Source organism: Mercenaria mercenaria, chromosome 8 (genome assembly GCF_021730395.1).
Source record: "Mercenaria mercenaria strain notata chromosome 8, MADL_Memer_1, whole genome shotgun sequence".
In the NCBI taxonomy this organism is placed as follows: domain Eukaryota; kingdom Metazoa; phylum Mollusca; class Bivalvia; order Venerida; family Veneridae; genus Mercenaria; species Mercenaria mercenaria.
Genome location: NC_069368.1, coordinates 74,162,665 through 74,187,142, shown reverse-complemented (window position 1 = coordinate 74,187,142; position 24,478 = coordinate 74,162,665). Strand labels below are relative to the sequence as shown.

General features: G+C 32.3%; 1 protein-coding gene across 1 annotated transcript; it reads right to left on the bottom strand.

The window, feature by feature from the left end:
- Positions 1-1,633: 1,633 nt before the first annotated feature.
- LOC123566066 (homeobox protein orthopedia-like) lies at positions 1,634-20,693 on the bottom strand. The gene is made up of 4 exons (XM_045359899.2): positions 20,376-20,693; positions 18,469-18,701; positions 7,365-7,584; positions 1,634-5,416 (listed from the first exon to the last, which is right to left on the bottom strand). Exons 1-4 carry the CDS (start codon positions 20,443-20,445, stop codon positions 5,127-5,129), a joined length of 813 nt encoding a protein of 270 aa, XP_045215834.1. The 5' UTR covers positions 20,446-20,693; the 3' UTR covers positions 1,634-5,126.
- Positions 20,694-24,478: the final 3,785 nt, after the last annotated feature.

Genomic DNA, 24,478 nt, shown 5'->3' with positions numbered 1-24,478 from the left:
GAATGTTTCTACCTAATACCTATCATACTATGAAGTTTGAGAATTGTAGGCTAAAGCGTTCAGTTCAATTCAATTCAATGACCCTATTGTTTAAGGTGTCAGTATATTAAAGGTCAAGGTCACAGTGTTCTCGAAACTGAATATAGCGAGGCCAAAGTTTAAGGTCACGGTAACCCGGGGATTGAAAATGGTTTCTGAACGCTCTAGCCTCAAATTCATAGTATGATTGCCTGTTTTAGTAGATGACAGTTTTCAAGGTCACAGTGACCTCAAGACTTATACTCTTCTCAAATGTATAAAGTATATAAGGTATTTTATTCTATCTTCGTGAACCATGCCCAGATTGTTAGCCCCTATGAAATCTCGGACGAGCTCGATACTCGGTCATCAGGGATTATTAATTAGGTCGCTTAATTGGCGAAGTCACTGAGGTCTAAATCGAAACTTGGGGTAATAAAATAGGTCAGTGCACCAACTCGTGATAAACCTTATATCAACATGAACACTAGTTAGATTGTGCGTCGTTAAGTTTAAAACTTGGTCATCTTTGTTAAAGAACACGATCACTTGTCCTCCGCCTCAGATTCAAATGTCAGTTACTTGTGGAGTACTGTTACAGGATTCAGGATTACTGATTATGATAACTGCCACTGTTACATAACTGGTAAAAAATGGTGAGAAACTCGGGCAATGAAGTAATTCAATTTAATTATTTCGTTGACAAAATATTTCGCGTTTTGAGCAAAATGTTATTTCGCAGATAGATCTACTTTAATTAGTCAATACAAAAGTCTGTTTATAACTATTGTCGACCGTGAAAACATCCAATCCTTGGCTGGTCTTCCTACAGGAAACAGATCCTGTAGAAATTTGCTTTCAATGACAACATAGAAAAGCATCAACCATTCATTGTTATCAGCTGAATTTCAAAATAATTTCACAGAAAGGATCGCAATGATTGAGCACTGAATACCATAAAAATATCGTCTGCTTTTGATGAATCGAGTTACATTTCTAACCTTTTTTAGTAAACGAACATCATCTTGACAAACAACTTATCTGTCCAGTTCTGTCCCGTAGAGTTGGATACTTAAAATACTCTAAAGAAGTTGTCCCCCTTCAAAAAAGAATGCCATAATGTAAACAATTGTCAAAAACGATGTTTTACATAGTTATGTTAAGTTTAAACACTGGTACGTTGTTGCACATGCATCAGAACGAAGACACGTAGCAGCTTTTTAAAAATGGTGAGTTTTTAAAGGCGCTGAACTGTCCAGAAGTGTGGCCCCTTCATGCAGTCCCTTTCCGGAATTCAATATAAATGTTTTATATGCTGTTAAATGTTCAAGTAAAACAATGCATTCTTTCTATGATTTGATGATGTTCGAACTTTTTTCTCCAAAACATGGACCTAACTCTTAATGATCAATTGACGTATAGAGAATATTACTGAGCTAGTTTAGCGGAGAACATCAGTCCTTTGAATTTTTAATATGTAGATCTACTACTGGAAAAGGGGAAAATCTAATCTTTGATAAAAATATAGACTCGACTATACAATAACTAACAATTTTATTGCAATAACCATACAATAAATTACAATAAATTATAGGTATGTACAAGCACAGGAATATTACATATATAGTTGGGTAATATATACAAATATGATTGAGCACTTTTACTGTATACATTTTACATTTATATTGCTTCAGAAAACCTAGAGATACTTGAAAAGCACACCTCAAGTAAGGCTATATTCTGTTGACATTCAATGCTGTGTAGGTGATTAATGATACTGACAGAAATAATAGAAATACATATATATATATACACGTAAATGAATCATTTAGAACATTTCACTACATTTTCTGTTACATACATGGCACAACATTCTGAATACAACATTGTTTCTTTTTTAAATGCAGTAGCAAAGGCAATTCGCAATCTGGCGCCTATTTTGTGTGCAGTAACCAAAAGCGATTTCAATTGGGGGTGCACTCGACTCCCCCATAAACACATTTTTATAGCCCAAATTTGGAAACACAAGTCATAGTATAAAACAAAACATGGCTAACTTCCCTCGTAAAACACTGAATCAGTAGTATTTATAATTGCTGAAGTGAAGGGAACGGACAAAAGTCAAATCAAAATCTTTTGGGGTTTTGCAAATATACAACTTTAAAGGAAGATTTTCAAATGTACGTCAGATTTCACCATTTGAGATATACATGCCATTTTTCCAATGGGTTATATTCCCGCACTCCTCTAGAAATTGCGACCCCACCAAAAATTCTAAATATTCCTTGTGGTACTGATTCCACAATGGGACGATAGAAGAAAATTTATAAGGATGATATGTAGATACAGCTGATTTAATATCGAAAGGTCAAACGTTATAAATCATGTTGATGGCCATTCCCGGAAGTCAAGCACCCGGGGCCTGTCTCACGAAGTCCACTTAGGACAAAGTTATAACTTAGGATCGAGTAAGGTGTTTCACGAACAGCGTTTTTTACTATTCGGTTATTTTTGGAATCTGGGTAGCACAAAATAAAATAGATTTGTCCTACAATTGAATAAATGACACCTTTTTCAATTTAATGACAAATCTATCTTATTTTTGTTCGGCTCAGATTCTAAGAATAGCCGAAAAGTAAAAATGAGACTGCATTCTGAAAAGTGACCAGACTTTGAACCAAGGGAAGATAAAAATATAAATTAAATTAAAAAAAATATATCATAGTACAGAATATTTAAACTTATTGTTGCAGTCGTATACAAATTTGTAGTTTTTGTACTACAAGGCATTTTACTTATTCATACACTAATGTACACAAATGTACATGTGCAGAATAAAAGGTCATTTATGTACACGTGTATATGAAACAAAACAATCTACTTCGTGCAAAGTGTTATGCATGTATGCAAACATATCATGGTACAAATATGTTCAGAACAATATCATCAAAACAACAAAAATCAGTGACAAGACGGCATGATATATGTTACGACACAGCACAGCCCCTTCGTCTAAACAAGGTTTGAGATCTACTTCAAACTCATCAATAAACATAGTATAAAAGCTACCAAATTTTGACACCTCACTAATCGATTTTCTGTTAAATCATGTTAATAATTTTCAAATGAAACATTTTTCTCATTAAAAGGTAAGAAAACAATTTAAACTCCGTCATATGGCACAATATCACAACATGCAACGACTACATATAAGTATTTTATTTGTAGTCCAGCACGAATTACCTCCCGTGACAGGCAGTTTTATATTTTAGACATAAGTTGTATCACTGCTTGAGTCTGCTTAGCTGATATTTGAAAGGCTTCTAATCGCAGACAAAACCGTTTGCCTCAAATTAGGATTTTTGATTTTTCTCCTTTTAAAACGTCTGAGTAAACAAAATTTAAAAGCATAGTACACAAGCCCTTCTAAATAATGGCAACCTCGGTTTCATTGAGTCTGATCACGAGAGGTAATGAAATGTGTTACACCCATGAATCATGCCCCCTAACATCGACTTTATTGGAATTATATTACATTTGACGAACATTGAATGAACTTCATGATTTCAACGGACAGGAAATTATACCATATAGTACGTAGCCGCCACATGGCACTGTATAATTACATACTGTTGTTCAGGTTAATTCAGTTTATACACAAAAGTAAGTCATCTCGAAACAGTGAAAGAATACTTCTCTGACAAACGACTGTGTATTTAAATGATAACATATCTTTTGCTTAGAAAGTGGAAGTCCTTACAATTTGAATTTCAATTTTAAGTAACATATTTTTATTTATTTTTATTTTCTACTCAATTTATTACTAACGAAAAGTCTTGCTGTGCTGAAAAGTTATCGCCACGCAAAACACATGTAAAACAAACACTTTTATGATATGTAAAGTACTTCAGTTACACAGAAAACTATATAATACATATGTATTTGAAAGCGTAGTGTTTTCATTATTGTTACATAAATACAAGAGTTGTTTCCCTTTTCATTTTACGCCATTTGCAATACGCAGACAACATTTTATCCGATACAGACTAAATCAGCGTGTAAGTACAAAATGACGAACAGAGACAACTCGCTTGAAATTTTGTTAAAATCTTATGTTTTTGAATAGAATATCAATTTTCTTCTGATACATAGTAAAAATATACTATTTTTATTTTCTTTGAATTGGAAAGCATGATACTGTGCAAACATAATTATAAATAATAATACATATTATAAAACATAAAAACTGAAGAAACCTTTCTAATCAGTAGGAGTACAGTGTTTTAAGGCTATAGATACTTCGCGAAGTAAAAGTCCCATATGTTACTCCAATTTGGAGTAGCAATATCCATTTATATTGTTGTAAATACGGATAATGTAATACATGTATTGATGAAACTAAAGATATACTACTACCATGTAGTACCAGAGATCAGTCAATTCACCTGGTATTTACCAATAGTATGCCACTAGTTAAAAAGAACAATGAACTAACTGTATGGTGAAGAACTTGGAAATAAATCAATTCATTTAATTTTCATTTTTAAAGGTAAATACTGAAGATTTTGGCTTTTATATATGCTGTGTTATATGGTGTGCTTAACATCTAAATTTCAGCTCAAGTCGTGGATCCGAATTTATTTCATTAGACTTAAAAAAATTCTAATGTCATACAATATCCTTGCATTTGACAACTTTTTCACGGTTAAATAAATACTTCTAACAAAAAAAAAACAACTTTAATTGGGGATAACATATTTGTCAATGGCTTGCTAGTTAGTACTATTTGCAAATGGAGCCACATGGAAAAATAAATATGAAATTTCAGAAAAGCATAAGCAACATGCTTAGAAACAATCAAATAATGACTTCAGTATTACACTCTGTCCTCAATAAATACCGTAAGTTTTTATTGAAAATTTTAAGTAATTTAACACTAATCATGAATGGCTGTTGTAGTACATAACGGGTAAGATAAGTAAAAGTGTACTGTTTCCGTTGCCTTTATGATGTTAACTCAATGTTCATATCGTCTTAAAATACCATTCGGGCTGTATAACAATAATGTACTCAATAATTTACAAAGCTATTACACAAAATATATGTTTCTACCGAAAACCAGTTAAAGACACTGAATGCTCAAGCGCTTTTCGGCGTAACGACGCTATACTTGTTCCACGCCACGCGTCACCTATATCCGGAATTCCACATGACGTCATCTGTGAATTCGGGATCGAGGTAGGCGGCGAAGGGGTTGCAGATGTCTGCGGGGAAAGTCCATAATTTGTGTTATACACTGAGGGCGAGCCATTTGTCATTGAAATATTGTTGGCTAAAGATGCGGCAGCATTCATGTGATCAAAACCTGACATCTGGCCCGGAAAAGCCTGAGATATTCCTGAAGACGAAGAAAAAGCATTCAATGTGTTATTTCAAGCTTATGATTGATTGACAGTTCGGGAAATATTCAAAGTATAAAGGTTTCTGTAGGCAGTTTTTAGAGTTACTGGATACTACTAACAAACACGATTTGTGTAAGATCACACTGTTTGTAAAAGAAGAACCTATTCTAAGAAATGCTGTTCAAAGTTTGTAATAACTCATGTTCGAGATTTTATTGTTTGATTTATATATCGTATGTTTATCACGTGTCACTCATCCTTATTATATTGTTGTTTACCTTATTTCGTACTTATATGATAATGTATTAAGTACATGTAGGAAATAAATATATGTTCTGTTCTGTTCTTACATAGTCAGAAATATGTTGGAAACTGATGATAATTATTTTTCAAATCATTGTCTGATTTTTAAACTTTCTCACCATATTACAAAAACTGCCTTGAAAATTTCAGAAAAATGTTAGAACGCTGAAACAGGAAAATACAAGAAAAGGATTAGTAAGATATAGTGAATAGATATAAAGGAAATGTGAACAAAGATAAAGGTAACGAAAATAAAATAGAGTAAAACAAAACAAATGAGATCAGTTAAATGAAATTTAAAAATATTATAGTATTACATACTGAAAAGCATCCATCCTATAAGTAAATCATAGACATAAAAAATGAGTTTCGAGTTTAAAAAGTGAGTTTCGAGTTGTGAAAATAAGTTTCTTTTGAAAAAGAATAAAGTTAGTTTCGAGTTATAAAATAGAGTTTCCAGCTGAATAAAGAAAATGCTAGTTTCGGATTTAAAGGTGAGTTTCAAGTTGAGAAAGTTTATTTCGAGTTTAAAAATAAAACCTTAGTTTCTTGTTAAAAAAAAACCTTTTGATTTGCGCATGTTTTTATTCTAATCACGTTTATGTTTTTGCTTCCCTTTTTTGTTTACTAGTCACAGATAGCACTGAATCTAATACGAGAATGGTACAGCGAGGAAGGTCGTTTATTTTCTATGTCTTACAGTATATCTTGCCTGTGCTGCCTATTGTCAGTATGTTCGTCTATTCGTCATAGTCTCGAAACCCACTTTTTTCCAGTCAAAACTCAATTTTATAACTCGAAACAATTTGACACTACATTAACTTTAAATTCACGTTTTCAAAACTCACTCTTCAACTCGAAACTTTCTGTGACAACTAGAAACGTACTTTTTATCTTCTTTTATTCATATTAAAGAAATTCATTTAGTTTCATTTAATTAAGACACCAAGCGAAAAAAATCTTACTATACTTTCTAATAATTATCCAGGGTAAAAGCATCATTGCATTTAACTTGGGACTACCGATGGTCATAACTATAATTATCGTTTCTATATATAGATGTATATGTTGCTTTATAGCAAGGCAGTCTTGTGCGAACATTTCATTGATTCTGGACCTGTACAAAGATTTTTTTTTGCCTTCTACTTGAAAAGATGCAGGGCCATGAGCTTGGAGGATTTTGTCTATACTTATTATCTTTCTTTTACGCGTTTTTCTTTTTTAGACATCGATTTCCAATTCTTGTTGGTTTTGTTTCGATAAATATTTCCTTACTATATCTACAGAAAATTACGTTACACCTTCACGAAAGGTCTAGCATGTAATTATCCGGTGTCAAAATGCAATGACATAATTGTGTTTATTTTTCATAAATAATGTCATCTGACAATAAACGAAATTATGAAAAGTACTCGACATCGTCTTACCGACAGAGATATATCTCTCACTTGCTCAACTCGAAATTTGCTTTTTTAACTCGAAACTCACTGATTACTAACAGTGAAGCTTAGGACCGGCAAATAAATTAAAAATATTTGTTCATTTTATTTATGAGAAAAACATGTTAGTATCAAAGTGAAGTTGGAAGGATTCTAGCTATCAAAAGCATACATAAAATATTCATTTTTCTGTGAGACTTACCTTGCCTCGGCAAAGTGGAGAAGGCGAGATGATTTGCGTTGATAGGTGGTCCCATCTGGGATGACCATCTTGTGTCGCTAGGATACAGGGAGCACAGAGGGTCATTCATAGCGCCGAAAGGTGAAAGCCCCGCCGTGGGCATCAGTGCCCCTGGGGTACGGAATACATTGGTGGTCTTCTTCCTTTTCTTCCATTTAGCTCGTCTGTTTTGAAACCACACCTGTTTTTTATAATTAATCGTTGATAAATTATAGTCTCAGATAAGTGCTCTCTTAATTCTAACATATTGTATCAAGCTGACCGGTATATTTCTGCATTGTGTTTCGTTATACTCAACCAAAACACGACATATTTATCATGAAGTAAACGTATATACAAAGATTGTAAATTGCTTTTAAATCTAAATGATCAAGACCTTTTTTTCCTCGGATAATTTTGATGAATGGCGTTATGCTTATTACTTATTCTGAAGTTAGGATTCCTTTTACGAGGCATTTACAATATTTCTTACATATTTTTCCCAAATTATAAACTTGGGATAGAGTATCATGTAGGGCTGGCCTTATACACGTCCATAATTAGGAAACGTATAATCTGCAACAGACCTAGACGGTGCATCTTCCCCCAAAAATATTTCGTGACTAGTTAGAACCAACTCTCGAGAGAACCGACCCGTTGATCTCTAATATTGGCAGAAATTGACAGCTAATTTCTTAAAGACGAAACTTGGTTCCCGGTGGAATTTGCGTATTTAGTAGCGTATTCGTGACAGAGACCATTATCCAGGAAACTAGAGGATAGTGAGGCAGCGGGACTTCATTCAGTAGACGTAGATTGATTTACTCGAGTTTTCTTTCTAAATATTACAAAAGTAACATACTCTTCATAAGGTTACACTATATATATGCAAGTTAGATTCAGCGAATTTTGGTTCAATTTGTCCCTTTTTGTCTATTTATATTTATTTTATCATTATCATCACCCACACCATCATCATCGTCATCATCATCATCGTGATAATCACACTCGTTATCATTATTATTATCAAGTTAGTGATAATAATACAAAAAAATAATTATCTTTTTTTTTTAATAATCATAATTATAATATTGTTTACTACCGTTTATATGAATCGGCTTATTTGATGATAAACATACCGTATTAAAACTTCAAAGTATTCGCTTGTACTCATTTTCAAGTCTAGATTATAATTTTCATTTTGAAAATCCTAAAACAATGAGAATACCGCGCCTTTAATACCATTTATTAAAGATGAAAACCCTGACAGAGTCGTATGAATTAATTTCTATCTTCTTTTTTTTTTTTTGTCAAAAAAATGTTAACTCATCATTTAATTTTAAACTGTCATAATTTATTTTTATAGTTCTTTGGTTACATTTAACTGTAAAAGGGAAGAAATGACGCCCCTAGGAAAATAAGGATGGTATTCAAATCAATAGTGCGAAATGTTTATTAAGCTATCAATAACAGTGTAAATATATACATACTGGCAAGGTTTGACTTAAAAATGAGAGTAAACAATTTAATGGGAATTTATTTAATCTATTTTATAAGACCACGCGTATTAGATAAACGAACTTGGATTAACAAGTTGCAGTGGATGCTGTTCGCTGCAACGTTACAATATCAGTTTGGCGCTTCCTAAATATTTGATCTTTATTAACCAATATTTGGAGAATTTCTGGAACAAATCCCGAGGGGATATTATTGTTAAATTACCGCCGATCAGCTTTCCTCCCGAAATGCACGACGTTTTAAGCACTCAAGTGAAGACGAATTGACGACTAGCACGTGCGACAGATACACCAGTACATCGTTAGAAAGGCCGTTTTGAATTACTTGAAGATTAGAAAAATACTTCCCTGTTCCCTCTTAAAAAAGCGTATATTGTTTTCGCGGTTTACTCGACCATTCAAAAGTACACAGTCTCGCATTCTATCATTTTATACAACTCGTTTTTCTCTCTATTTTTTTTTCATTTCTAAACCATAAACGTTGCCAACCTAACTGTCTGATTTTGGTTTAAACAATATTTGTTGACATGGTTGCAATTATTACTATTATTACAAATATCAACATAGAGGATCGAGTAGGAAGGTATTAAAGCTTTTTTAAAAAGAAACTCTCTTCTTATAGGCTTTAATCGGTAACATAATAAATAATTCTTCGTACATGTTCTGCTTGCAGTTTCTTCGTACAAATGTATATCCATATGGTATGAGACATAAAATTGCCACACTGTAGAAAAAGACTACATTTTTTGGCTGTAAACTTTTTCTAATCAGCGTCGCTTTTTATATGAACAAGGGCTCATTTTCTAAACTGAATTTTATTCTGTTTATGGTGCTATCACTTAGCCGTCCATTGCATTTATGTGCAGTCCTGGTTACTTATTTACGTGTATACATGCGTGTATGCTACACGTTTAATATAAGGAAAAGTTTAGAACTCCCCGAACTCACAGTTTTACACAGCAACAATTAACAAGTAGCAAAACAAACGTGAGCAAATGCCAAACAACGTGATGCGCAAAAACCGAGAAGCATGCGCGAGAACTAAGAAAGGTAGGCCGAGAAGATAGGAATAAGTCATACAGACTGTTCAAACAGGCTCATCGAAAATTTCCAAATGTTCAGAAGCCGGGAGCTTTTATAAACAAGGAAAATGAATATTTGAAAGAAGTAGACGATTTATGGTAATATGCAAAGACGACCCTAGCACAAAGAAAGTCAAAAGATAGAGACTATAAAGTCTGTTGACATCGAAAACGCATACACTTGTTAACCATCTGAAAAACTCTGATGGTTCGACAATGACTTTAAATGCAACAATTAGGTAGTGTTTTTTTTTTTTTTTTTTTTTTTTTTTTTTTTTTTTTAAACATTTAAACATTAAAAAAGATGCACATCTACGAACATAGTAACAAACTGGTGTCAAGCCGAGAAACGTCAAGCTTGATGAAGAAGTATCACATGGTCAAATAACAAAGGAACATTTAATATTAGCCAAAAATGTTTTCTGTGAACTTTTTTGAAATGCTGTTCTCTCTTATGTCATGTGTATTATATAAATGCTACATACCAAACAACTGTAAAAGGCGTCTAACTAATTATTCGCAACTAGATTTTTCGAGTGGTTGGGTAACCACCATATTTACGCGTACACATACAAACGCACACCTTTATTCTTGCAAGTATATTTTGAAATGTAAGTGAACGCAAGGTAGACATCCAACCTAAATAGTAAAGCAGGTGATAAAACCAAGAGTAAACGTGCCTTTTCTTTTTTTTTTTTTTTTATTTGGATAGGTTTTTTTTTAAAATGTGCATGTGCATTGAATGGGAGCGGTTGAAAGAGAACTAATGTACAAGCAAGTAGCTCGATTGCCGAACATGATAAAGTATATAAATGCATGTTCATTCTTTCATTTGGAGAGCAATGCCTACGAAGTATGAGAGTGGTGATATTTCACGGAAACAGAAAAAAAAGTAAATGCTAGTTTCTGTTCTATAGAATAAATAACACAAGAACGAGCCGCTGTGTTTATTGAACTGTAAGAAATGGTTTTCTTTACGAGATGGGTATAACTGCTCATACCAACGGCTTAATTATTCTCGGTTTATTGCGCTGTTATTTTTGTTCTATACCAATATTTTTCTATCAGATTATTTTTTATTCTTAACATTTGCGGTCAACATAGATTTGTACTTTTTTATTTTTTTATGTATGTGCATAATGGGCGTGTAAATACACACTTTTAATGGAAGATGGGAGTTAAAAGTGAAGTTTTTTTCCATTCATAATACCGTTTAATGAAATCTATAATGGCAGTTTTTTGTACTGACATGGGAAACGTTATGATATAGGTCTTCGTAGAGATCGTGAGGTAAGGGTCACTTTAAGTAAATGAGAAATAGTTCTGTGTAGTATCTGAATAAGGCAAATGTTTTTCTTGATAGTAACATCTGTAAAGGATGAGTTAGTAGACCAAACTTGGTACATATGTAGCTTGCATATATTATATCTTGAGTGTTTTAACAAGGTCAGGTGGTTGTCACTTTCCTTTTTTTCCGTACATACCCATCGGTACGATAGATTGCAACCAAATTTGGTATACAGGCAACATGTTTGTAGACGAGGTCATTTGCATTTGAGGGCTGTATGGGTCAAGATAACGTCACTTAAAATAGGATGATGGTATTAATGTACTGTTTGTTTCTGGAGTAAAACTGTACCAGACTTGGTATAGAAACCAAGGTTCGACTGTATCTTAGGCGAATTTGATCAATTAATGTCAGTTAGGCACTTTAACAATAGAAGGTAAATGTTTCAGTTAAATAACTACAGTTGGACTGTGAAGTACGTTACAGTACGTTGTCTCTCAGTGACTCTTTCGAATTAATATTTAAATTATGACTGGTTGCGGGTCTTGTATCATGTAAGGAAACTGTCATGGAAACTGGTGTTGTATTTTTTTTTTTTTTTTTTTTTGGTAATGTTGTTTATTGAAGATCATGTAAAACCATTTAAACAGTCATGTTAGATAATACTAGTTTCCTTGATTTTTGAAATGTATACTTTTTACAAGTTATATTACACTGCCATCTGAAAGCGAATATTTCATGTTTTAATTGTTTTAATTGTTCCTCTGTTTTATAATATTAAGTATCTCATATTTCTTTTAGAAATGTGTTCATAAATATTTTATGAATATGGATGTAAATTTGAAATGTTTTTGTGAATATTTTATGTATATGTATGTAAATATACTATGTCGTGAAAAAAAGAATAGTTAAATATAATATTGTATTGTATTGTACTGTAACATTCCAGCTTTTATTTCTTTTGCTAAATTGCATACACTGTTTTGTCGTACTGGTATATTCAAAGGCATGAATTAAACTTTTTCCGCATTTCATCAATGTTACTACACAATAGTTTAGTCAAGATATCTTAACTTTAAAAAGTGACATTTCTTCAAGTTTCACAAACTTTATTCTCAACAATGATTGTATATTTAATATTAAACTATATACAAACACCGAAGTGTAGGAAACTCACACAACCAGAGCAGGTTTAGTTTGACTTTTTTTTATTATTAAAGACCGACATTTCGGCTTCTACAGAGCCTTCTTCAGTATTAAAGTATATCCGGTATCTTTCACTGCTCCTTGATAATTAACTTTAAATTGTGCTTTGCCACTTGATATGTTTTTAGAAAGAAAAACACGAGATGAATATTATATACTAGAGCAGATATAAAACATATAATAGATTTTTCAGAAACACTAATCATCCGTTACAGCAAAAAAATATTTCCAATTTTTATAATCATTCGTTTATTTGCTCTTTCAATTTTTCAAATTAACCTTTCTGTCAATAATGTGGAAAATTAGCTATGTTTGTACTGAAATTAATTTTCTTTTACACCACTTATCCGGATTCGCTCTGACACGTGAACGTACCCATGAGATTCGCTCTCGACCCGCATCGTATGAAATCCGAAACTTCAGCAGGAAACACGCAACGGTGTTCAGCATTTACTACAAACAAATGTAGCCACGTTCAGCGAAAACGCGAGCCTAGATTCCCGGAGTGCTGAGATAATGGAAAAACGGTGGCAAAAGTTAATATTTTCATTATAAAGGCATGAAAACCAAATCGACCGCGCTTCGGAGTTGTATGGTAATAATCTGTATGTTAATTAATATTGTCTCCAGGGGTTGGTATACTCTCACCTTGTTCTTATAACTTCAACAATGTCTGGTGCCTTTAATGCGATTTTCATTTTCTTCATGGAACAATATTATGTACAGATTAAACGATAAATAGTTGCTTTTTAACATGTACGTTGCCTAAATCGTAGGTTACATAAAAAAATTCTCATCTCATGTTTAAATTGCTCGAGGAGTAAGAGAACAGATTGAAATTCTGCGAAAGTCTTCAGCCGCATTTAACATATACACTATACACATATGTAGGTAGTTGACCGATATAGCAGAACCGTGTTCGAGCAAAGAAGTAAAAAAATATAGCTCTTTGGTTCGGGCCACTTCTTGAAAGTTAAAATAAAAATTAACAAACGTTTGACATTTTAAATTTTTAAAAAGCGTAAAAAAACAAAGAGGTATACTAGCGAATTAATATAAGCATATTTACACGGCTTTATAAACGACTTAAATAACAGCGACTGATTTATTTTTAAAACGGTCATTTAGGCCAACTCAACCTGGGTGCATCTGAGTTTAGCTTGTATGTTGAAAGTTTCATATTTAAAGAAATATTTGAAAGGCTATATTTTATTTCCTTCATCAAGTATTGAAAGCGGCGAGATAAAAGGATTTAATGGCACAAAAGAAAATTGTGTAACTAAGCACATGTAAATAAACCTGACCTAGACGTCTTATTTAACAGTATTGACCGCTCCCTCCAAATCGAAACCCTTACCGGAACTTCATCAAACAACTTTAAAAGAGCCGTCAAAACAAAGGTCATCCGAGTTTCAACAATTCTTCTAGGGCATTTTGGTCCGTGATGACCATGGATATTTTGCGATACTATTAAATTAATATATTCCATGAGTTTTTCGTGTATTTTTTCTCTGTGTTGAAATACCCGCAAATAAAATTCATAAACTGTTCTTAGTGTAATTGAAAGTGGTGACTTGAGCTTTTTAATTCAGAATGTTGGATGACTAATTTTGTTATCACAGAATTCTTTTATGATAGCTGAAAACGATATACGCGTTCAATTGCAGAACATGTGATAATGTTTTATGGAAAGTCATCTTGCCGTAAACGAGTTTTACATCCCTATTGCTGAACCACACTGCTAGGCCACATACTTTCAAGTTTTTATGTACCATCCAGAGTTATTACACATATTTTATTACACAAATTTCAGTAGTCTTTCTGCGTAGTCCTTCCATCTTGGTCCGTTTAAATAGTCTTGATACAACACTAAAATTTGTTTCCATGGTACATCTTTAATCATACCATCTATCTTATGTGACAAGTTCTTGTTCCTATGGTATTCTTTTATTTGTAATACTTTTTGAAACCGCATACAATGAACTAGCACTGTATCTAATTATTTGCAACATCATAACTTGAATAAATATCTAGCTGTAGAAATGATTTCATTACTATAACTATAACTATTGCCGCCCAGACTGCGGCTTTCTGTAGAAGTGGGCATGAGATCAGTAAACTATTATCAGTGTTTAAAAGAAATAATATCTGGAAAAGACACAGTCTGATATGTGATTTATACGAATCAAATACTGTAAGAGACAACTGTCGGTCGGCATTAATATTCTGCCACATTGAACGTACACACGCACTGAACCCCTATCCATATACACTCAATGCGTGTGTACATCCAATAGGCGGACATTAATGTTTGCGGACAACTATCTTTTCAAATGATATAGATTAAACACATTTTTTTTAATGAAAAGTGAATTCAGTTTGATATTTTTTACTGTATTTTGTACTTCCTTTTAACTGTTAGCTAGAATATCTTTGCTCATCAAAGTCTCTCCGATCACGGATCTCATCTCATCATAACACCATTTTTTTTAAAGTGTGCAGTAGATCTAGTACCTTTCTTCATTTTCAGGTTTTTAAAAATTTCATTTTATGTAAGTTTTTATACGTAAGATTAGCAAGGATATATTCAGTTTTTTTATATTGTTATTATTGTTGTTTTAATAGAATTGCTCGTATATGTCTTTAAGTAGATGGGCAATGTACTTATATCTATCGATCTCTATTCGTGTAAATAGAATATGTAAAATGTGTACATTAATGAGACTTAGATAAAGATTATAATACATGACAACGAAAACTGTCGTTAAAAGGGTCTTAATATCGACAAAGGTTACTGTGGAAACTAGTCTGCTGAAGAAACAAAAGACAACCGGTTCTTTAAAAGTAGCTAATAAATATGTCAATATACGCACAAAATACGCCAAAACAACGGTTCTTTAAGAAAACTGTGAACGTGTTGTCAACCGTCTTCCCATCTTGTGAAATATTGACCGTTCGTCAATACCTTCAACACAATCATTGTACAAATTGCAATTTATAGACATTTTATTGTCAGTTTGTACATTGTATCACAGTTTTAGGTGCAGAAGAAATCTGACAGATACATAAACAAATATGTGCGGTCTAAAACACGTGATAAAATGCAGCTGTATTCAAATATAATTTGCTAAGACATTTAGAATACACATATATTTAAACTTTAAAAAAATAAGACTAAAATTGCATGAATATATCACTGAATGTAACGAAAATCGAGTGAAAACAGCCTCTATATGAAGAAATACGACTATATCATGCGTTATGAAAATGTATAATAAAAAAAGTTTGATTATCCAAAAAATACATCTGATTTTTCCCTGCCTAGAAACTAAATATGGGCGTGTCAGTATAATTCTATTACATTAATTCTCTGTATAAAGTTATGGAGAAAAATAAATAAATTCAGAACTGACTGGGAAGCGTTTTAATTTTCTAAATTGATAACATTTCTAAATCGTGAAAACTGGCTACTTTTCAGCAGCCGTGCTGAGATTGTCAAAGTAAATACAGCTGCTTTATGAAAAATGTGAAACTATACAAAGTTATCGGAAGTGTTCAATAATCAAAATTATATCATCATTTTAAGAACTTTGTACGAACATACATTTTAGGACATACACGTTAAACAATTTTTGGTTAAATTCAGTATGATTTTGTACCACACTTTCTGTTGAAAAAGCGGCATTGTGGTTGTTTTCATTTAGAAATAAATCTTAGGAATACGTTCCGTTCTGTTCCCTTCTCGTTAGTTATGCTTAATATTGAAAATGATATATAAAGTACCATTCAGTTTTATCAATTTTATTGTCTGTGTACATGAGAAGAGTACTCAGTTTAAAGCGACAATATGATACATGTACAAAAGCCGCTTTAATCATCTATTAATGGGCACAAATTGATCCGTGAAATTAGAAAATATACCAAATATATTTGAAATTAATAGGATATATATCATTACATGTTGAATGACTGTAGCTGTTTCATGCGAATATTTAATTATGTACACAGGGAGACACTGATAAAGAAAGAAATACCTTATTACAGAAAAATGAAATAAGTTATAACAGGAAAATTGTTACATATGATAGAGTGACTTCGTGTTAAGGTATCTACGATGGTCCGTTTATGTTAAATGTACATTCTCACGTTAGCAATATATATAAACCACCAATAAATAAACATGCATTATTTATTCTTAAAATTAAATTTTTAATACAGACTTTTGTGGAGCGGGCTGTTCACTGATGTGTTTGAATAACTCGCGGCCCAGTCCATTACTGCGAATGATTTTTGTAAATATTCTCATTGGAATCATATTTTTTGTTGTAGCATTCACAATGAAATAGTATCAAAGACACTCGACACTTATTTTGAACCCAACAATATAAAATACATAACCGTGATATTAGCCATGTACTAAAGTGCGCACATAAATCTTCTGCTTTTTATATAAACATTTAAATAAAGCAGAATTCTATATGTAACATTGAACATAAGAGGTTCTGGTTCCTAAATTTGTAAAACATAACTCATTCTTTTTATTGACAACTTCATATTTGACTAGGTAAATAAAAAAGAAGTTTCTCAAAAACAATTGTAGAATAACATGTAAATGGATTTAGTCCAGAACATTCGCAGATCCGCCATTTATCCGATACCACAGAAAGTCTTCTATAAGAATATAATTGTAAATGTTGATATGAATTTATGTACTTCTTCTAAAAAACACAAATTGTCAACCAAATATTTCTCTTTTTTTTTTTTCATTCAGATATTTCACTCGAACAGCTCAATTGGAGGAACGTTGTTTCCAATGGAAAGCTGCCGGAGGTTTGCCTTCAATGATCTATACTGAAAGCATTTGCTCCAAATGGTTTTGATAACCTATACCTTGAAAATAGTAACACCTGATTTATATTCAATGTTGAATTCATATAAAGATTACATCCTTAGTTTATACTAATTTATTTTAGCTTGGCTGTGATGAAAGCTTGCAGCTAATTTGAATCACTCTGAGTCTACTTCCTGGGAAAAAAACAACAGTATTTGTGTCATATGAGAGTGTATGGTCGTTACCCTGGTGGAGCATGAGCCCACGACTGGCCGGCACCTTAACCACTAGACCACCGCTCCCATTTTCGCCAATTTTTGCTGCTCATAACGACAATGAATTAACATTTCGGAAATTAAAACAACTGATTCCTCTCAATTATATACGCCGGCTATTAAATCTCTTCACAAACCCGGCGATAATGTCAAAAACATAATTTTTACTAGTGGTGAAATATAGAGTAACAATATTTGATGTTACCTAATTACATGTCTTAAAAATAAATACCTAAATTTTGCATTATTATTTTCATAATTGATACTAAATATAATATCGGTCCTAAAAATTTCATAAGGCGAGTTACCGTATATTAAAGAATCTTGCTTTGACAACTGAAACAACACAAATAGTCTAGTTTAATTAACTGGAATAATTTGAAAACTGTCAGAATGTGAATAAAGGAGAAATACGTGTCTATGTATATTGATTCTTTCATCAATCCATTTTTCATTTGCACGCTATAAAACTATTCTTTTCTTTCCATTATCACTGAGATTTTTTCAATGTTCTATAATTAAGTATCATAAAGTTAAAAGTAAATTTACAACAAAACCATCATTATTTAGATTCAGTCAAAAACTTGTGCTGTTGTTGTTTTTTTTTCTGGAGTGACTGATGAAAACAAATAAACATGAAAATAAAAAGAATATAAATAAAACCATATTAGGAGTGAAACATTTCATATGTACATATTTCATATGGATTTCACATTTCATTGTTTATTAACAATTATGTACTAGTTAAGTAAAATAGATCTTCATATTTGAGCTGTTTCATTAAATAATCTGTTCTAGAATACAAATAGTGTGTATAATATTTGCGCTGCGGTCCGTCGAGTGCCCAGTGTGAATCAAACAATTTAGTTCTTTAAAAATGGTCCTACCTGGACGCGAGATTCTGTAAGTCCGATCCTAAGAGCTAGCTCCTCTCGCATAAATATATCCGGATAGTGCGTCTTAGCAAAGCTCCTCTCCAACTCGTTCAATTGCGCCGGTGTAAACCGTGTTCGATGCCTTTTCTGTTTTGACGGTTTGTCGTCGCCGCCGGGATCTGAAGACACGTGATCATGATGGTACATATCGCCGTCGTCATTTGTTTCTGGGCTAAGATGTCCGCCTGAAATTTTTACAGAGTTAACCCGTTGCGCTGCGCAGTAACCGGAAGTGCAAAAATAAAATGGCTGACTGGCATGTATACAGTACTTATACTTTTTAATGCTGTAAAACTTAACACTGTCTTTATAACATGAAGATTACTATCATATTTAAAAAGCTGAAATAACATACGTTAAATATGATTCTTTGATTTCAAAGTTTAGATGGTAATGAAGGAAATATTCTAAAAATGAATATGTTTTGAATTTAAAAAGAAAAATTGTTTCAACAAAATTATAACATACACAAAACAAACACTTTTCTAACCAAAAAAAGTAGAATAATTTTCGAAACCACTAGGCACCTCAATATATCCGGATATCTATGTGTTCCCTTCTTCCGGTTTCGGAAAGATCGATAATTATTTTTTCTTTTTCTCTTTATTTTTTATTTTATTTTCATATTTTGTTGTATCTATACTTCGGCGAAATTACAGATTTCTTTCAACAAATATCAATTCTCATTCAGTATAATTTATGGTGTAATAAAACTAAGTTATTTTTTCAAACTAAACTATAAACAATTAAGTGGTTGTACACATCAACACGAGTATCAATATTTTGTATCTTTAAAAACTTTTTGTTGATTTTAAGGAAGAAATGTAGTTCATGGACTTAACATTAAAAGCTGTTATTATGCCGTGATAACTACGATAAGTAAAGTTAATACTGTCGAAACAAAAGCTCGACTTCTCATATAATTTTCAGAAGGAAACATTCTATCAAAAGTCTGTGATATTCCGGATATTTTTGCCAAATGTTGCATTGTGCGTGCCTTAATGATTGATACCAAAAATAAAAACATCTTATTTTCTTTTTATTTTCATATAAGGAGAAAGTGCATTATCGTATTTAAAAGGTTGCGTTTGGTGCAATTTAATTATATACACAATACATACGTATCTGTCACGCAAAACTTGCAACATAAAAGATACATAACTCCCAAAATGAAATACAATAGACTTTTAAGAAAATTCGAAACGCATATTAACCACGAAAAGGTCCGCCAAAATCACAGAATACTTTTTAAAATATACAAATTCTGCCGTTACTTTGTTAAAGGTTTTGAATAAATAGTTTGGAAAATGCGGGGTTTTTTTTCACTTCTTTTTTTTTTCAAGCTCTTTTTCCAAATGCCTTAATATCGCTATCAGTGAGAAAACCAAATGTAGAGTTTTATTCAAGTTCGTTATTCACTTCAATTATGCTAAATGTCACAAACGGTTCTCTTTGCCGAACTATGAAGTGGTTTTAAGTTTATGTTACTGGGTAAAAATGCCGAAGATAATAAATCCTGGATATGTTCTACTTTGATTATGAAGCAGCTGCCGACATAATAATTCATCATAGCATCTGTTTCTTTTTTTCTAGGAAAAAAGTACATTTATCTCAACTCAATAAGTTTACATATCCATTTCATTTAAAAATCAAATTATCGCAAGTAATAAATCCGCAAAATATTTGACATTTTCACAGACTCCGTAACACCATATCTCTGGCTCTATATAAATTGGCACCGGAGGTCTCAGCGAATAGCGATAAATAGGAATAATGTGTTTTTCTAGCGGCTCATTTACCGACTAATAAATGTGATTACTTATAGTAAATTTGTCATATTTCTGAAATGAAATTCATACCTGCAGAAGTAGTTCCGTGACTAAGTTGGTCCGGCATATCCAATGTATTAGAAACATGTGGCGCATCCATAATAAGCTGTCGTTTTTAACTAGATGAAATTTGTCTCTATAGAAATATCTCCACTCTTGTTCAATTTATATTAACAGAAATAATCCTTAAAAGGGAAGATTCAGGGAGACATTGATGCTGCGATTCTGGAGGCAGGGCGCGTGCGATACCGTTGTGTGATTGGCTGATCGATATTTGATGTCATGAATATTTATTGACTTATCGCTGAGCAGCGTAGTGATGGTTCGTTTATAGCGGCTATCGGTACGGCGATGCATTATTGACACGTCTGTTTGTCCATGGTAATTGATCCTTTGTTGCATTCGCCATTGCTTCCATATAACTTTCACAACTTTGGACCTTTAGATCTGTTCCCTCAATAAACATTTTCACTCTTTCCATCAAAAACTAAGACTACGTTGTGCAAATAGAGGAAACCGATCAATTGAAACCCAATGGAACAGTAGAAAAGCCTACCAAGTCGTTTGTTAGCATTTCTCATGATATATATGTAACATATTTTCAAAAGACCGAGAATTAAAATATTAGCATATTTGATTATGTTTCGTTGTGGTCGAATCGATACTAATTTACTTTATTTGCAAGTTTTGTGAAAGTTTTAAACAGTACATAGGATTTGTGTTCTTAATACAGATCATTTCGTGAAATTGATCAAATATTTGTGCAAAATTACAACGCCGCTTAATTGACTGATAATAGAACTTAACATATAGGAAATTAGAACTAAATATATTGATATTATATATACAAACAACGAAAACGTTATGTTTTGAAATGATACATTTCAAACATAATTCAAGAGGTTCTTTGTGGTATTTGTTATTTTCTGGCATAATTAAAGAAAATCTAAATGTATTCGATTAGTGTTTGTGAATAATAAAGTAACAAAACAGTATGACAGTAAAAAAACAGATTGCGTAATCCATTTTTTATTTAATGCCTGCTGCGGGACCCATCCATCGGAAAAAAACTAGCTCACAGCAAGACAGTTTTCGGTATCCAACGTTTAATACACTTATTTTAATAGTTAATTAACAATTAATCTAGGGTATTTTTTTATTTTATTTTATTTTTTTTTTTTTGTATTTTGTTATATATTCTTTAATTCCCAATAGGCACGGTACACTTACAAGAAACGCATAAATAACATGCGTTTCTTAACATTTTTTTTTTTGTATAATACATTCAGTTTGATGTTTGATTTATTTTCTATATTTACTATAAATGACCAGATGGCCGAAAAAGAGAAAGATAAGTGAGCAGAAGCAGAGAAGAGTGGAAAAGTGAAAAAGAATATTCTTTCATATAAATATGTCATTTTATCGTTTAAATACCAGAACTATTAGTCATTGAGAGCCATATTTTTCTGGGCAATGCTAACAGTATGCTAAACAGACGTTCTCAAAAACATATTCTAATGTTTTTAATTTTCATTTGACTAGCGTTGACTAGAGGGCGGTCAATTTTTTTTTATTTGGGCTTGTAAATAAAATCAGCATTGAAAAAATGATCAGCTTTAAGCTTTGAGTGCTGTTTTGGTATTTTGTCCTTGATTTTCATTTTCAACGACGATAATTCTACACCGTTTCAAAGACCTGTCACGACTGTCGTATATTATTGCCGTTCCAGTCGGGGTCATAGATTCATTTTTAACTAAACAGCAACTAAAGTTAATGAAACAAACGACTTTTTTTGTTCTTTGATGAAAGATCAAATCTCATTTCGAGGGCTTAGAGCGAAACTGGTCTATCTGCTTCTATTTCTATATACAGATAGACCAGTTTCGCTCTAAGCCCTCGATTTGTCGTGTCAGTATACATATCGGATTTCGATCTTCCTTCGAAACAACCTATCTCTCAAGTATGCCCAAATATCCGAATATACGCCAAAATGACTATATTTTCTCTACTGTACCAATGAATGTGGTAATCCGATATAATTATAATATTGCGTATTAATATCAGTCCTAAATGAATATTTATCGTAAACCTAAAAATCACAAAATACATGAAATAATGTTAAAAGAAAATTATTAGAAACTAATGTATATAGAAATTGTAATACATTGGCCAACATCTTATTAACTGTATCATTTGTACTAACTTGGCAAGATATGAAACAGTGTATGAAAGACGTTTTGCCACAAGCTTAAGGAGGCAGTAAACAGTTTTCTGAGCTTCCCGGCCTAGAGTCGCCTACCTAACTTTCAAAACCTCACACAAAAGTCTGTAACCACACACCTGAAATAAAGATATTGCAACATTAACATCACTGTATGTCTATCGTTACAAACCATCTGCAATACATCTCTAATATCTAGTTTTCTGTTTACAAGACCTGAATTTTGTGCTCTCCCGGTCGCGGAAACTGATGACGAAAAAAGCTAAATTTGCCAATTTTTCAATCGCTGCAGAAAATTGCCTGAAAATGATAGCCCCAATTGCTACACTGTTCCATACTCCAGTAACACTGTAAAATCTGAAAATAAGCTGAAATATATGGGCCATCCGTACCGTTTTTTCACTATTCCACTTTTTCTGAGGCCCCTGCTAAAATGACAACCCCACTTTAAGCCAGCTCAGAGGAAGCATGTATACGCTCCTGCAAGTCATTACGTCATACTATCAAGATCAAGGCTACTCAACTGATTTTCTTTAAATAAGTGAAACTCAATTCTAGCCGCTGAAACTTCAATTCTAGCAATTATTATTATTTACAAGTTCAAATATGCACTTCATTCCGTAAATTCCCTCTTATTTGTAAATTTCACCCCGGCCAATTCGACACTAACAGCTGAAAACTGTTTACTGCCTCCTTAACATAGACAGAAAATATGTTTTAAAGTCAAAGTATTTGTTGGTATATTTTGGCTGCCCTGCACAGACTAAAGTTTTGACTACAAAATTACAGATAAATGAAGATGTATAAAATATAGGTTTAGACACATAGGCATATTGTTATGACCATACCAGAGAGAAAACAACATAAATAGAGAAAAATACACGAGTGTCTTTTCATTTTGAAATTATTAAACAAGTTGAATAAGATAATAAAATACGGGTCTCTACAGGGCACTTTGTCATTTTCATTCAACGAGTTTACGAGAAGAATGAAGAATTTTGATCGATGTGGCGCAATTCTCTACAACCCTTTATACAACAACCCCTACAGATTTCATAAGTCTAAGCAAACCATGCATATTTGCCAATTTCATTTAATTGTGATGAATTAGGACCTGTACATAGTGCTAACTACAACATTCTGTAGTACATTACATGAAATTTCACAACTGCTATACATATCTTTTAAGAGTTAGGCCCATGTTTCGGAGAAAAAAGTTTGAACATCACCAAATCATAGAAAAAAAAGCATTGTTTTACATGAAAATTAAACAGCGTATACAACATGTATATCATCTACAAAACTACCTATCTTGAAGTATGGCTCGAAAATTTGGGGGTTTCACAAAGCTGCGGATATCGAGCCTGTACAAATGATGTTTTTAAAACAAGTATTGAATGTTAGACAGCAAACTGTAAATGCAACAGTTTATGGGGAATTAGGTAGATTTCCCCTTTATGTCTATAGGAAAATTAGAATTCTAAAATATTGGCAAAGATTAAAGAAAAATCCAGAGTCCATGATGTATAGAGTTTTTAATATGACTGATGCAAATGGTAATATTTTAAATAAATGGTCATTAGAAGTTAAACAATTATTATATAATCTTGGTTTTGCCTATATATGGAACGATGTAAATATTACAAATGTGCAGTTGCAACAGATAATACAAAGAGCTAAAGATCAGTATATTCTAATGTGGTACAATGATGTTTATAACATGATAAAATTAGATACGTATTGTATGTTTAAAGAAGAATTTTCTGAAAAGAAATATATTAATTGTATAAGCAATGTGAATTATCGTACAGCTTTAAGTAGATTAGATGTTCTGCACATAATTTGTTAATAGAAGAAGGCAGATATCGTAATATTGATAGAGAAATCCGAAAGTGTACACAGTGTCACATGA

Coding starts and splice junctions, on each gene's coding strand:
- LOC123566066 (XM_045359899.2), bottom strand. CDS start 20,445: ATGGATGCGCCACATGTTTCTAATACATTGGATATGCCGGACCAACTT. Junction 7,585..18,468: donor TTACAGAATCTCGCGTCCAG/GTAGGACCATTT, acceptor TATAAAAAACAG/GTGTGGTTTCAAAACAGACG. Junction 5,417..7,364: donor CTCCACTTTGCCGAGGCAAG/GTAAGTCTCACA, acceptor CTTCGTCTTCAG/GAATATCTCAGGCTTTTCCG.